Source organism: Embiotoca jacksoni, unplaced genomic scaffold, assembly GCF_022577435.1.
Source record: "Embiotoca jacksoni isolate LCO1_2020_lvr unplaced genomic scaffold, fEmbJac1.0.p SCAF_3, whole genome shotgun sequence".
Taxonomy (NCBI): domain Eukaryota; kingdom Metazoa; phylum Chordata; class Actinopteri; family Embiotocidae; genus Embiotoca; species Embiotoca jacksoni.
This window is the reverse complement of record NW_027185381.1, coordinates 3,469,896-3,486,274: the sequence shown is the minus strand read 5'-3', so window position 1 is coordinate 3,486,274 and position 16,379 is coordinate 3,469,896. Positions and strand designations below refer to the sequence as shown.

General features: G+C 42.1%; 1 protein-coding gene across 1 annotated transcript in view; it reads right to left on the bottom strand.

Moving 5' to 3' along the window:
* The window catches only part of LOC138205768 (NT-3 growth factor receptor-like), a 158,471-nt gene that overhangs the window by 27,878 nt on the left and 114,214 nt on the right, over positions 1-16,379 (bottom strand). Inside the window, exon 13 of the mRNA XM_069161988.1 lies at positions 5,403-5,591. Within this exon, the coding sequence (XP_069018089.1) occupies positions 5,403-5,591 (189 nt within the window). The remainder of the gene's footprint in view (positions 1-5,402; positions 5,592-16,379) is intronic.

The following is a 16,379-nucleotide window of genomic DNA, read 5'->3' as shown; positions in this document are numbered from 1 at the left end:
GTCTTTCAAGGACAAACCAAACTCTGAAAGCACTTTTATGTTTTTGTTACCTGAAGGCCACCGTAGATTCTGTTACATGTATTAGTTAAAATGTCTTCCTCTGAAGTTTTAAAGGTTGTTCCTGTTATCATATTAAATAGTGTGTTATAGTTAATATTCAAGTGTGTCAGCAGGTCCCAGCAATAAAGCTTCTATGTCTTCCAAAGTGGAGTTTTGTTTTCTTTCCTGTTGTCTTGATTTCTTTCACATTGATATTCCTCAGAAACGTATGTGAGTGTCTGTCTGAGAGAAACTGAAGAACTGTTGACTGAAAGACAATCACTGGATGAGGGTAGAGCTGAGGTTCAGCAGAGGGTGCATAAAACCCAGACTGAACCTTCTGAGCAAGAGGCAACCAACAGTGATGTCACCAGTTGGTTGGAAACGGCCGTTATGAAGCCTCGAGTTCAGATTCTGTCCGTTGCCATCTTGCTGGTTCGGAACGGTTTGGAGCAGGAATTGAGTTGGGGGGAAGCGAGCGGTGGAGCTGACTCAATCTGATTGAAAACCCAAAAGATACGTCTACTGATAGCTGTAACATGACTGCACCACAGGCCTGTCAATCAAACAGACACACCCCCAAAAACAGTTTATGACGGATTGTTTTCGGATGGACGGCCAGAAAACTAGTGAGAAACCAAGGTAACTTGTGGAGAAAGGTTATTGACGAGATTTTTATGAGACTAGTTGAATGGGAGTCTATGGAGCCATTGGCTTTTTAGAGCGAACCTCTAGTGGCACTTGGTGGTATTGCAGCTTAAGGCACTTCCGCACCGGCCTCATTTTTCAGAGCCGTAAGCTACGAACACTTTTATAAACAGTCTGTGGTTCTGAGCTGTGACCTCCAACTTTTAACTATTCATCTCACACACACACACACACACACACACACACACACACATACACACACACACACACACACACACACACACACACACACACACACACACACACACACACACACACACACACACACACACACGCAGTAAAACACATGGAAAACCATAAACAAGCAAGCAGGTATCCAGGAGCAAACACACACACACACAGGTTAGCTGAATTAGCTGACCGTTCCACTGCTGGGTTCAATTAGTGCGGCTGTAATGAGCTCTGGGACTCCCATCATTAAGCAGCACACACACACACACACACACACACACACACACACACACACACACACACACACACACACACGCACAGCTGCTGCAGAGAGTCTGAGGAAGGAGACGACAGCAAACTGCACGAGAGAAGAACCTTCACTCGTTTTAGTAACTCTTCACCTGAACGGCTGATTCTGATGCTTTATAATCACATAATAAACACATGGAGATCATTAACATCACTTGGTAACAGAAGAAGCAGTGTCAGTGTGCAATGTTGTACAGCTGTATTAAACATTAAACATTAAACTACGCTAAGCAACGCTTTGCTGAATTTAGGTTGAAACTTTCTCCATTATTGCTCTACTCAAAGGTAGATTAATACATCCGACTCTAATATAGAGTCATTGTATTTCTACAATATTTTTTGTCTTCATCAAACTTTACTGCCCTCTACTGGATTTTCAGATGTATGGCATGTAGTATTTCTCGCTAATATAGATAGATAGATAGATAGATAGATAGATCGATAGATAGATAGATAGTTACTTTATTAATCCCACAAGGGGAATTTTTTTTCGCTATATATAAATATAAGAGAGAAATGATTTGTGTATCTCTCCCATGACTCAGATCCGTTCAAAATTACATTGAGGTGTTCTTTGGCCGTCAGTGAATTCTGCTGACAAACAGACAAACCAACTGAGACCAGCAGCTACAGGTGGAGGCAACACGTACAACACGCTCACAGAACGGTTGAGTCGTGGAAAGAAACAGAACTATTCTGTTTGAATTAAGATCTTCTTTCATCTTTTTTGAGATGGCTTTAAATTATGTAAAAAAAAAAAAAAAAAAAAATTCAGCAATGATGTAAAATACAGGCGTTAAATGTTAGTGCTTCAAAATTAAAGACCATATGTCCATTATAGAAATATGAAACTAACAGGAAATATCAAGTCTCCAGACACACGGTCACTCCTGCTCTCTGGGTGTGTCTGTGTGTCTGTGTGTGTGTGTGTGTGTGTGTGTGTGTGTGTGTCTGTCTGTTTAGATCTCTTCTGTACTACTGTACTCTTTTCATGTGTCTATGATCATTAACCCCATCAACATTTTAATGGTGTGAGTTGTGCATGTTGAGCACACACACACACACACACACACACACACACACACACACACACACACACACACACACACACACACACACACGCACGCACACAGACACACACACAAACTCAAACACACACACACAGCAACTGTAGAAATATATGGCTGGTGATAATCACACAAGGTGACTCTTGTAATGGATCAGCATCGCCATTGGCAACAGCAACAGCAGTGTGTGTGTGTGTGTGTGTGTGTGTGTGTGTGTGTGTGTGTGTGTGTGTGTGTGTGTGTGTGTGTGTGTGTGTGTGTGTGTGTGAGTTTGACTGTGAGTGTGTGTGTGAGTGTGTACTGTCTCCCGGGGATTGGCTGAGATTTATGTGGCTGTAAAGTCGAGCAGTGATTTGCTGTGCTGCTGTGTCAGAGTGCTTTCTGTGTTCAATAAAGACAAAGAGGTGGAGAGACTCCTGGAGGAAAAGGAAAAGGTGCTGTTTTCCCAATGATGTACTGACGTAATAACAATCTCTATTCAGAGTGTGAAACGGTGGACACCAGTTGCCATGTTGGCTATGTAGAGGAAGGGGCGGGACTACAGATGCAAAGGATTTTCAAATTAAGGTGTATGAGGAAGCTGCACCTCCTGGAAATTACTTCTGAGTGAGTATTTATTTCTCACTAAGTATCACCATCCTGGTGCTGGACAGAAGAATCATTATGTTTACTGTGTGTTAAACGGGACACGAAAACACGTTGGTTTCTGGGTAAAATAATTAAAGCTGCTGATATGTTGGAGGGTGATGTGTTTACGATTATTTACAGTCAGTGCAAAACGGCTACTACGGTACTACACATGTCAGTATACTAACATGTCAGAGTACTAATATGTCAGAGTACTAACACAGAGGTCTTCAACAGGGGGTCGTGAAATTTATGGTTAATTAGACAATTTTTCATATTTTTTAAATATTTTTTCCACAAATTTAAATGTCTTTAAATACACATTAAAATTAATCCAACATATTGTAGCAAATGGATAAATGGAGGCAGAAGATGTTATCTTTCAGTCAGAAATGCACACATTCAGCAACACACAAGCTGTCTCAAGCTGGGCACCAGTTCACTCATAGCGTGAGACTAGCCTGGACCTCCCTCCAAGCCTCCTGCACACAAAGAGGAGGGACCGCCCCTATCGCTGTGTATTATTTGAATAGCTTAGTATTGAATTGGACAATAACAAGGTATGTTTATACATGGCACTAGGCCCAGATTCATATAAAACACAATTTTATACAATATATATAGTAGGGGGTCCCTGCTCCATCTCTCTATCAGTTTGGGGGTCCTTGGCCTGAAAAACATTGAAGACCCCTGCACTAACATGTAGGAGTACTAAGATGTCAGACTACTAAGATGTCAGAGTACTAACATGTAGGAGTATTAACATGTCAAGAGTACTAACATGTAGGAGTACTAACATGTACGAGTACTTAGATGTCAGAGTAATAAGATGTCAGAGTACTAACATGTCAGAGTATTCATATGGCAGAGTACTAACATGTCAGAGTACTAAGATGTCAGAGTAATAACATGTCCGGGTACTAACATGTAGGAGTACTAACATGTCAAGAGTAATAAGATGTCAGAGTACTACACATGTTAGAGTAATAACATGTCAGGGTACTAAGGTGTCAGAGTACTAACATGTCAGAGTACTAACATGTCAAGAGTATTAACATGTATGAGTACTTACATGTCAGAGTGCTAATATGTCAGAATACTAACATGTAAGAGAACTAACATGTAGGAGTACTAACAAGTAAGAGTACTAACATGTCAGAGTACTAATATGTCAGAGTACTAACAAATAAGAGTACTAACAGGTAAGTGTACTAACATGTAAGAGTACTAACATGTCAGAGTAATACACATGTAGGAGTACTAACATGTCAAGAGTACTTACATGTCAGAGTACTAACATGTAGGAGTACTATCAAGTTAGAGTACTAACATGTAGGAGTACTAACATATCAGAGTACTATCTGTTCGTATACTGAGGGAAGTTCGTCATCTGGAACTCAGTCAGAGAGAAAGAGGAAACAGGAGCTGCAGATGGATCAGCTGAGTATCTTCAGCTCCTTTTACACGAATGTGGTGATGAATGATGGGAATTGATTTAGCTGAAAAAATATTTCATAATTATTATTCATTGACAAGGTGTCCATGGAGTAAACAGCCATTTAGCAGATGCCTGTATTAGTATTATCATTGTTAGAATTGTTGTTGTTGTTATTTTCTAACAGCTGATGCGTTTGGCTCCTCCCACTGCACCACTGGCTGCTCTGTCTGTCTCATTTCAGCTGTAAAATCTGATTCTGTTCTGCAGTTCCAGATAAAGTTTCCAGTTGTGCCTCCATCCTCACCCTGATTCTTCTGACCTTTTCTGCGCACAGAAAGAGGACAAAGTTTGATTTTGACTTCAAGTTGCCAACAACCTCTGCAGCATTTTTACTGCTGCTCGTGTGTTTATTTGGTGTCTGTAGGAGATCCGATGAGTGGCTGAGAGCGGTTCCACCTCATATGGTTCCTTGCAGGTGTGTGTGGGAGGAGGTGCAGCAGTCCAGCCCGACCACAAACCCCCATCATCTGTCTGAGTTCTCCTACATCCCTGTGCCAGACACTGATGTCTCTGATCTCAGCAATCATCATATCAAAGGAGCAGTGAGAGTCAGACGGGCAGGATCACATGATCTGAGCTCTGCTGCGCGGAGCTCGGGATTCCTCTGGACTACATGCTGCCGTCAGGCGACCTGCCTGTGCACCGACTCGCTTTAAGTTTGTGTCTCTGGTGCTGAGGATGTTCTGGGGAAGTAGGTCAAATGATGGATGTATTCATATTTTAAATAATAACAGACTGTTTGTAGGGACTACAGTGTACCAGGTTGAAACACAAAGATAATGACTAAACATGAACATGTTCTGTATGTTATAAGGAAGGATTTCAGCGTCTGATGCACTTTTAGATGAGGAACAGAGTTACACATCGAAACACAACTACACATAATACACGACAACACCAAAACAGGATCCATGAATACGCCACAACATGAATGAATGAATGAATGAATGAATGCATCGCGCTGCATGCAGGTCTGTACTCACAGGTGGCGGGTTTGTTGCAGTTGTGTCCGTATCTGAAGTACTGCGGGTTCTCTATGACGGGGATGCGGGTCATTCCGATCACCACAGCGTCCGGCCCGGCATCCAGCGTGCAGGGGCTGATAATGCCGTGATTCACATGATGAAGGGGGCTGGCGGAGTCTTCCTCGCCGCTTATCACAGCTACTGGACCTAAAAGACACAGAAGAGGCACGTTTAGACCGGATGAACATCTCACTTCCTCCATCCAGATGTCCGAGGAGGGACGAGGAGAGGGAGCGGTGTGGTGCGGAGGGAAATGGAGTTTCAGCCGAGTGACAAAAAAACATTCTGGCCTCAACAACCAACATCCAAGCTGATCGTTCATCAGCTTCACAGACTCCCAATCAGTAAATCATGTTTCCACTAAAGCAGGAAATTATTCAGTCAGTAATTCGTCATCTATTTCATCAATCAGCTGATTGTGAATATATTTAGAACCAACCAGAGATCTGTGTCCTTGAAAAGGGTTAGTTTTTAACCAGAATGCAACTCGAGGTCAGAAATACAAAGTCTGAAGTACTGCGGGTTCTCTATGACGGGGATGTGGGTCATTCCGACTACTTAGTGACTATTTCATTTACAGAGTAAAAAACACTTTCACTCTGTGAGAATATATTAGTGTTGGGCTGTAGCAAAAGACACTCCATCAGTCTCCAGATGCAGGCAGTGACTTACTATCGCTAACAAAAACATCTGTATTGAACAGAGGATTCAAACATTCATAAAACCTAAAACCTGGCTTGTATTTCCACAGTTTTGGTCATATTTATCAGTTGATGTGCTGCATCTCCAGCTCGGAGCAACACAAATATCTGTGAGTTAAGTGTTCTTTTACGGAGAATTTCAAACAGAGTGGAGGAGGTGTGGAGGTGAGTTACTGTCTGTGTCGAGAAGAGTTTGGAGAAACTGTGAGGTAGATTTAGAGGATTATAGGAGGAGGCTTTAGTGGTCCATCAGATGCAGACGGTGAGATCCAGAGATGGAAGACGAGGTTTAAAGATAAGAGACGGGCTTCAGAAGCAGAGCGGAGAACTGGAGGAGAGAAGGGAAGATGTGGGTTCAACAGAGGCGGGACGCTCTCCACCAGACACACCTTTACTGACATATTTGTGTCTCAGCTCGCACTGGCTTCCAGTTAACCCCGTCGGCGGGAGACGGGTCGGGAAATATATCACTCCCTCCAGGTTCATGGGTCCGTTTGGTTCTGTTGGTCCAGAAGCTACATCTCACTTTCTACCTTCTCATCTCCACCCAGAACAGTTTATATAGTTTGTGCTTTACTGCCTGCACAGATGTCACATTACAGACAGACATTTTGATGACTAAACTGCCTCACTAATAGACATAAAGCTCGACGACACACTCGTCCAATTTCAGGCTCACTGATTGAAACTAGAACAGAACCATCAGCAGAGATCTGAGTAAAACCCAGTCAGAGAGCCTTTACCACCTCCTCTTTCACTGCTCACAGAATACATGGTTAACATCTGCACCGATCACTGAAGTCACACTACACACAGGCAGACTGATGTCATCAGCAGAGTTCAGTGCATCTCAGGTAGAAACGCTGTAAATACATATTTAAGTCATTTGTAACTACATTATCAGCAGTTAATTTACTGTTCATAACTGGCACCACTATATTAAAGGACTAGTGGAGTTTAGAGGTTAACAGGTAGGATTATAAATATATTATAAATGCATTATTGTTTTAACTTTACATGTCTTTGCTGTAATGTTTTTTGGAGTTAATATTGATTTGATTCTCAGTAAAACGATTCAGTGTTTAAAATGATGGCTGGTTTTTACTTTGTTATTATTTGTAATTCTGGGGAAATGTCTCCATATTTTAAGAGTAAATGTGGTATTTTGTAAAACACACTTAGAGTCTGATTTACTAAAGGTTTGCGTGTGTAAAATCACGTGCAAACTTCACATCACCCGCAAAAAAAATGTCCAAGCAGATCTACTAACGACGCGCAGTGAGGATTGCGTCTTTCAAATGTGCAGTTAAACACACGTTGTCCATTTGGCGTGCTTGCCTGAATTCATATGTAATATTAATATACCTTCGCTGCTGCCCTCCCTGACCACAGTCACTTCACTCACTGATATTACACTTTATTTATGATTTGGAAATCATGCAGCACGTCTCCGACTGCACTGCAGAAATAATACCTGCACTGACCTTGATCCCGCCTCCTCGGCTCTCTGCTCACCTGCTCCGCTCTGCATGTGTTGGAGATTTGATGTAATTCTCATTAGCTTGTTCTTGTTGAGATATTTATATCTCTCTATTCCCTATTCAATTTTATCCCTGGCTGTAATCTGTTACGGTGTTCTGCTGCAGTAATTGAAATCTCCCCATGAGGATCATTACGGGTCTGTCATAGCTGGGCTGTATAGGCTGCGTGCTGTATACATACAGGCCTCCTCCCCGGGGACCGCAGACTCACACGGCAGCTGAGAGCCACCGATGTGGAGTCGTCAATGTTCTCCGGGTGGAACCGAATACATCAGGCTGCTGTTAATACGAGTGACACGGTCAACCTTCACAGCTGACAGACATACAAGGGAGCGTTAGGGCTGTGAAGGTGGAGGGAAGGAGGGAAACATGGACGGGGACGTGATTAGGGAAGAAAGGAATAAACGACAGCAACCTTTGAGATCATGAAGAAAAGGATGAAACAGGAAGTGAAATGTGGAGGAAGGATGGAGGCAGGGTGACGAATGGGCAGACTTGATCTCAGCAGGAGAGTAACGCATGAAAAGGGAGCAGCCGTGGTAGACTGACTTCCCTTCTTAAATTCAATACAAATAACAAGAGCTGAGTCATGGAAGCATTTCCAGCATCTCAGTCCAAACCCTGTTGATCTGTGGGTTTACTCCTGCAGGTGCAGTAAATCTGTGCTGAGATCTGGTATCCAAGTCGACTTTGATGAAGTTTGACGTTTGAGTTTGATCTGCTGACCTAAAACAAATGACACATGACAGTTTTCAGTCCCTTCAAGTTTTTTGGTTTTTTTTTTTTTCTGATAATTACGATCCACAGAGTTGGATTTTGGAGCAGTTTTTCTCACATTTTGCAATTTGATGAGTTTTTTGTGATTTTTATGATTATGTGGTACAATTTCAGGAAGTTGAATTCAAATATTGTGGTATATACAGTATATATACTAGCTAATGAGGAGAGTGTCATGTGTAATCACTTCCTATGATGATGAGCATATCGTAGATCACAGAAATATCTGGACACTTAGGTTCTCAACATTTTTGTTGTAATGACAAGTATGTCAGTTTCCTCCTGTGTAAAGTTTGGATGACGTTGTTTGGTCTGCTCTTTCTGCACCTCAGTACTGTGACACACTTTCTAATTATCTATTCCTCCGACTCCACCACTGCACCACAGATGCGTTTGCATTCAACATATTACCAACAAGTCGGCCACACCTACATGCTCTCCCAGCAAACAGAACTTAGACCTGCGTTTGTGCTGCAGCCACATTCATGAAAATGAAATAAAGTGCATATTTCCTGACACACCCCGCGATTCACTGTTTCATCCATCTCTGTGTAGCCGTGTTCATGTTGAGCCACCAAAATGCACCGAAATGTAAAATTAGCTGGATGTGTACTCAAACCAGCTCAGTCTGAAAACGGGCCTCCAATTTTCAGTCTTTTAAACCCCTGACCTTCGTCAAGCTGTGAAACCACATTTTCAATGGAACGCATGAATGAGCTTTTTATTATGAGCTTCATTACTTTTAGATTTTAATGTCGGTAATTATGACAGCTATTCAAACACTCTACTGAAACTGGACTTATTTCTTCTGCTATTATATATTTTTTTCACTCCACATTAACTAAAAAAAAGAACTAAATGAAAATTTACGTTGTTTGAATTAAACTGAGGAGCCACACAGACGGACCTGTATTCAGATTGATGACTGGTTACTGTGAGATGGAGAGACTCTGTCTGATGGAGGTTTATGGGAATATTATACATTAAAATGCCTATATTTGTGAGTTGTATGAAAAAAATATTAGAACTGATATAAGATATTTTTGCATCATTGTGCCATACTGAATGTTTGAAAACTGCCTGTAAAAATGAGACTGTTACCAGAAATGACAGATGATCTTTACATCCACCGAGCCTAAATATTTAACTGGTGATGTTTATGATTCATTACAGCAACCATAATTTAAAATAGATATCCTAATACCTGTAAAAGCAAACAAATAAAGGATTATGTGATCCTAACTGGCTCTGAACAGAATCTGATCAAACTGATCCGACTTGCTGTTTAAACAAAAGAACAACCAAACGGACTTGTGTTTCTGCACATCGTGTCCAGCTGAGCCTCTTTGATCTCCAGGGACTCGGTGCACACGGCGGATTTGCTGAAATAAAAAAAAGAATGATGGACATGTTGGCCGCTGCAGCGATCGGACCTGTGACCTTTGTCAGTTACTGGACAACCTATGCTAATATTTAGGCCATGTGTCAGACAAGGTGACAAGCGGGCTGAACGGTCAGCCGGTAATGGACAAGCAAGGACGCAGAGAGCGAGTGAGTGACACCGACACGTGAGGGAGTGATGTGAGAGCGAGGGGGGAAGACGAATGGAGCCAGAAACTGTCAGGTGGACAGTTTTCAGGGAGCTCAAAGGTCAGATGCTGAACGGTGTCGGTGGGCCAAAGGTCAGACAGACTGAGGGACTGGGAACGAAGCTCACGGCTCTCTGACAGCACGGCCGGCACGAAGCTGCTGCCTTTCAACGACTGACACGGGAGACGTGAAGAGAACCGAGTCGCAGAAATAACAGGACGTCGATAACTGATTCAAAATCACTGCGGGAAGGTTACTGTTGAAATGTAATAAGTAATGTTACTATTTAAATGACATCATCAAAATCATGTAACTTAGTACATTTAATTACTTTTCTAATGTGTTCAATTGATCAATTATGCCAACAAGTCCTAAAAACTAAATGTTAATATTCATTTGATTGACAGATGAAAGGCGGGACAAATTTAAACAAAAGAACCAATCACTTAAATTTCTGCAAATTACATCCCAATTTTGGAGAAAATCCGCTGCAAAATGAAACATTTTTGATCGCAACAATCACAAAAAAACGTCCTGGACGGGGGTAGAAATATGAGGCTACTGACACAAAGAAAAAGCCTCTGATGAAACTGTTCGTGTGTGTGAATGAAATCGATCGAGATAAAACAACTACCACAGCATTAAATATGGAGCTCTTCAAAGGCTTCGGCACCAAATTATATGTTATATTACTGGAACGCTGAGAGCATGTCGGCCCACTCGTACAATAAACGACGTATCCTGAGGTCACAGTGATCCACGCTGGACTTTACAACACGACCACTCCTCCGTTTTCTTTAGTAGGCGACCGGCGCCACAGTCTTTCAATCTCACTTTATTACTAGCATTCATCTAACGAGCCTCCAGTATCAGTGCCTGCTTCTCACTGGCTCACACAGTCAGTCGGACTTTATTAGCTCTATAAGTCACCTGAGCAGCTGTTAGCGTCACTCTGCCAGCTCTGAGATCTGGAACATGCGTGCTGCTTCTCTGTGAGCGTCCTCACACCAGCATGGTGCACACCGTACAGGTGAGCAGGTACCGGTGGAGGATGGATGGGAGCCGATGATGGATGACACTGAGACTGTGTGTGATGCAGAAGTACAGACAAACAACAGACACTAATGTCCTCTGTGTTGTATGTGTGACGTGTGTCTCTTCTGGTTAGTGATGTGAATTAAAAAATAAAAGGATGAATATCAATACTGTTTAATTAAATGAGGCGTTTTCATTTGTTCTTTGTTATTTAACTATGAGGTTTAGGATTCATTTCAGTACCAGGAACTGTCCCCAGTGTGACCTGTTGAATATGAAAGCATCTACCTGTTTCCCATATGAGGACGTAAATAATTCAACAGTCAGTTTGTATCAATTATGGAGTTTAAACACATTACATTTAGATTGTTGAAACATGTTTACGAATTATGTTGAAGCACAACAGGAGAGAATTTAGGTTTTAATTGATGCAATAAATAAAATATGCATGAGCGTCAACTGATCTGTAAAGTAAAATCTGGAAAAAGCAAAGTTGAGCTTGAAATGTTAATGGATACTTTGGAAAAATGTAATTTAAATTTGGTCAGCCAATACTGTCAGATATAAACTATCTTATTACTTTTTCCAAATTCAGATAAGTATGATATTTAATTTAATCTTATTTCAAGAATATTTAAATTACTTTATATAAGTTTTGAGTCAGTGCAGTGAAATAAGAAGAAACGAGAACGTGACAAAGGAGTTTAACGTATTTAGGATTGCAATCAAAACCAAGTGTCAATACAACAAATGTATGTGTGGTTTTGTGTATACGTGTATGTATATATGTTCAAGTGCATTTGGTATTGGTGTTGCTGTGATATTGACTCTATCGAAATGAAACCAAAAGAAAGAAGTAAATCCTTGATGTAACACAAACTGCTAAAGAAAGGTCTTAAAAGTGCCCATATTAACACATACAGTGGTGTGACAAAGTGTTTGCCCCCTTCCTGATTTCCAATTTTTTTGCATGTCTGTCACACTTAAATGTTTCAGATCATCAAACACATTTAAATCAGATCAGATTAGATCATCAAACAAATTTAAATATTAGTCAAAGATAACACAAGTAAACACAAAATGCAGTTTTTAAATGAAGGTTTTTATTATTAAGGGAGAAAAACAATCCAAACCCACATGGCCCTGTGTGAAAAAGTGTTTGCCCCCTCCTGTTAAAACATAACTTAACTGTGGTTTATCACACCTGAGTTAAATTTCTCCAGCCACATCCAGGCCTGATTATTGACACACCTGTTCTCAATCAAGAAATCACTTCAATAGGACCTGCCTGACAAAGTGAAGTAGACCAAAAGATCCTCAAAAGATAGACATTATGCTGAGATCCAAAGAAATTCAGGAACAAATGAGAAAGAAAGTAATTGGGATCTATCAGTCTGGAAAAGATTCTAAAGCCATTTCTAAAGCTTTGGGACTCCAGAGAACCACAGTGAGAGCCATTATCCACAAATGGAGAAAACATGGAACAGCGGTGAACCTTCCCAGGAGTGGCCGGCCGACCAAAATTACCCCGAGAGCGCAGCGACGACTCATCCGAGAGGTCACAAAAGACCCCACAACAACATCCAAAGAACTGCAGGCCTCACTTGCCTCAGTTAAGGTCAGTGTTCATGACTCCACCATAAGAAAGAGACTCGGCAGAAATGGCTGCATGGCAGAGTTCCAAGACCAAAACCACCGCTGAGCAAAAAGAACATTAAGGCTCGTCTCATTTTTGCCAGAAAACATCTTGATGATCTCCAAGACTTTTGGGAAAATACTCTGTGGACTGACGAGACCAAAGTTGAACTTTTTGGAAGGTGTGTGTCCCGTTACATCTGGCATAAAAGTAACACCGCATTTCAGAAAAAGGACATCATACCAACAGTAAAATATGGTGGTGGTAGTGTGATGGTCTGGGGCTGTTTTGCTGCTTCAGGACCTGGAAGACTTGATGTGATCAATGGAACCATGAATTCTACCGTCTACCAAAAAATCCTGAAGGAGAACGTCCGGCCATCTGTTCGTGACCTCAAGCTGAAGCCAACTTGGGTTCTGCAGCAGGACAATGATCCAAAACACACCAGCAAGTCCACCTCTGAATGGATGAAGAAAAACAAAATGAAGACTTTGGAGTGGCCTAGTCAAAGTCCTGACCTGAATCCTATTGAGATGCTGTGGCATGACCTTAAAAAGGAGGTTGGTGCTGGAAAACCCTCCAATGTGGCTGAATTACAACAACTCTGTAAAGATGAGTCGGCCAACATTCCTCCACAGCTGGAAAAGACTCATCGCAAGTTATCGCAAACGCTTGATTGCAGTTGTTGCTGCTGAGGGTGGCCCAACCAGTTATTAGGTTTAGGGAGCAAACACTTTTTCACACAGGGCCATGTGGGTTTGGATTGTTTTTCTCCCTTAATAATAAAAACTTTCATTTAAAAACTGAATTTTGTGTTTGCTTGTGTTATCTTTGACTAATATTTAAATTTGTTTGATGATCTGAAACATTTAAGTGTGACAAACATGCAAAAAAAAAAAAGAAATCAGGAAGGGGACAAACACTTTTTCACACCACTGTATAGTATTAGGTGTTTCTGTTTGTGTTAATGTGTGTGTGTGTAACTCTTCTCACAGACGATGGACGGCAGCTCCAGCTAAGGCAGAATAAACTGTTCTTCTCCTTCAGAGCTCTGTGATAACTGTTCTCCATCTCTCAGCTGTCGTCCTCTCAGACCTTCAATGTCTCACTAAAACTTGTAAATCACGGAACTGACAGACACTTTACACATGCACGCACTCACACACACACACACAAATAAATGATGTCATGACATGAGTGTATCATCTTATCTGGTCTCACTGTCTCAGTTGTTCTGGAAGGATGTAAATGAGGCGGCAGAATGACTGCAGCATCTATCACACAGCAGCATCTTTCAAGTGTGTGAGGCATCAACATGTCACTCACAAACACATATTTTATATTGGGATGCTTGTGAGAAATCTCCATTGTCAAGATGTCTGACATTCACTTGACCTTACCTTCAGCTTCGGGGTAAAATGGAATAATATTTTCCTCGCTGGCGCACTTGGCCAGTGAAATCAGAGTTTTACTGGCCCGGCAACCAAAAAACTAAAGTAATGCTTTCCCCATAATTTTGGAGATTTATTATACACAATACATTCAACAGTGATGTTCCTTTTGGTTTTGGTTGTGATTATATAAGAACAGAACTTATGATCATAACATCCCTGAGTTTGGATGACCTTCATAAAAAAAAATCTCGTGTCAATATCTGAGACATAACTAAGAGATCTCAGAGTTTCACAGGTGGAGTGACTGTGACTGATGTTTTTACAAAGACTTATGTAGTTTAGAGGGGCAGAGTGTAACACAGGTTATTTACTGTACCCACAATTTATTGACGAGCCTTTAACGGCTGCAAACAATTTACTGGTGTTCCCTGAACGCCTCACAGACTGTCGGCAGATGCTGCGTACAGAGGACAAACTTTTTCATTTGATTTGATTGATTTTTTGATTTTATACACTTTATTAATCCCCGAGGGGAAATTTCTTCACTACAGCAGGGGGGCTCTCAGGGGGGAGCTGCTGCAACAGGCTGCCACTAGCGCGGCGCCAGGTAACCTGACCTGAGGTGCATGTTTTTTTGGATGATGGGAGGAAGCCGGAGAACCCGGAGAGAACCCACGCAAGCACAGGGAGAACATGCAAACTCCGCACAGAAAGGCCCAGGACCAGATTCGAACCCAGAACCTTTTTGCTGTGAGGCGACAATGCTAACCACTGCACCACCGTGCCGCCCCTAAATGCATTTTTAGATTAATTTAGATGCACCAGCAGCAGATAATTAAAGAGCACCAAATATTTCCCAGTTCTCTTGTTACCTCTACCCATCAAAATGGCAAAGTCTTTGTTTCTTCAGCCAAACTGACCACATAACTTTCTGCCCTGAACGTCAAGAGTCGCCAACACGAGTTAGTTTACACAGTCTTGCTCGTCTACGGACACTCAGCTGCAGACCCGTTCGGGCCAGTAGCAGCCAACCATCTTTCCCGGCGTAGACTTTTACTGGCCATCGGGCCGATGTTTGTGTTGAACCCTTTGTTAAGTTTTAACTTAGAAAAAAAAACATGTGAACATCGTGTGAAAATACGCTGACTTATATGTCAGTGAGAAATTTGACATCAATGTTAATGTGTGTGCATCGTGGGAGCTCAGAGACTCATGCTGGAGTGAAATCAGTTCAGTTCAATGAATCTCTGTTTGGAATCACTACACAGCTGAGGCATAAAACGTGATCTCTCAGAAACAAAGCTGAGATCATTCAAATTTAAACCTGCCAGACAGTTTATCATCTCGTGTTTCTATGTGGTGTAACACTGACGACATCGTCCGCAGGAAACTGAAGTGGTAAACTGGAAGGTGGGAGCATGTCTGGAACCAGTAACTTCTCTCCATTTGCTCCTGTACTGAGCTCTATGTTGACTTCTACACGGCAATCTGTAGTTATTCAGTTATTAAGCTTCCCGCTGTGTGACAGAGAACTTGGCCACCTTTTGTTCTAAATAAAACCTCTGAAACAGGCTTTGCTCTTCAAAAACTCGTCTCCAGTCTGACGCTCAAAAGCTCCAGCTGGTTCAGAGATAGAGCAGGAATACACGCACGCATGCACGCACACACACACACACACACACACACACACACACACACACACACACACACACACACACACACACACACACTCTGACACAAACACACACCCTGGAATTTACACACCTGGAAGGGTGTGTAAATTGATAGCACATCATTTATCCAGTGTGGGCTCTGTACAGCGTTGCTAAATGATGGCTTCTAATTACTTCACCTTAACACTTCCGGGTCTCCGTGGAGCGGAGAGTCCTGAGCTCCCTGCAGACTCTCACAGCCTCTTTTAGTCTCGTTTGCTCAGTGCTCCTTCTCTGATCCCTCTCCACCAACTCCACCTCCTCTCTCCCTGTGCCTGTCCACTGTTTCCTCTCTCTCTCTCTCTCTCTCTCTCTCTCCCTATGCTACCCATCTTCTCTGTGTGTCGCTCTTTTCCTCTGTGATGTTAAATGACGGAGGCAGGCAGAGCATGCTGATCTAAGAGCTCTGAGCACCAGCCCGCCCCACACCCAACCCTCCTATCTCTCACCCACTCATAATTGGTTTGCTGCTCTGGGCTTGGGGGGGAGGGGGAGGGGGAGTTGGAGGCAGAAGGAGGATGTCACAAAGGCTGACAGCAAAGTAATGCC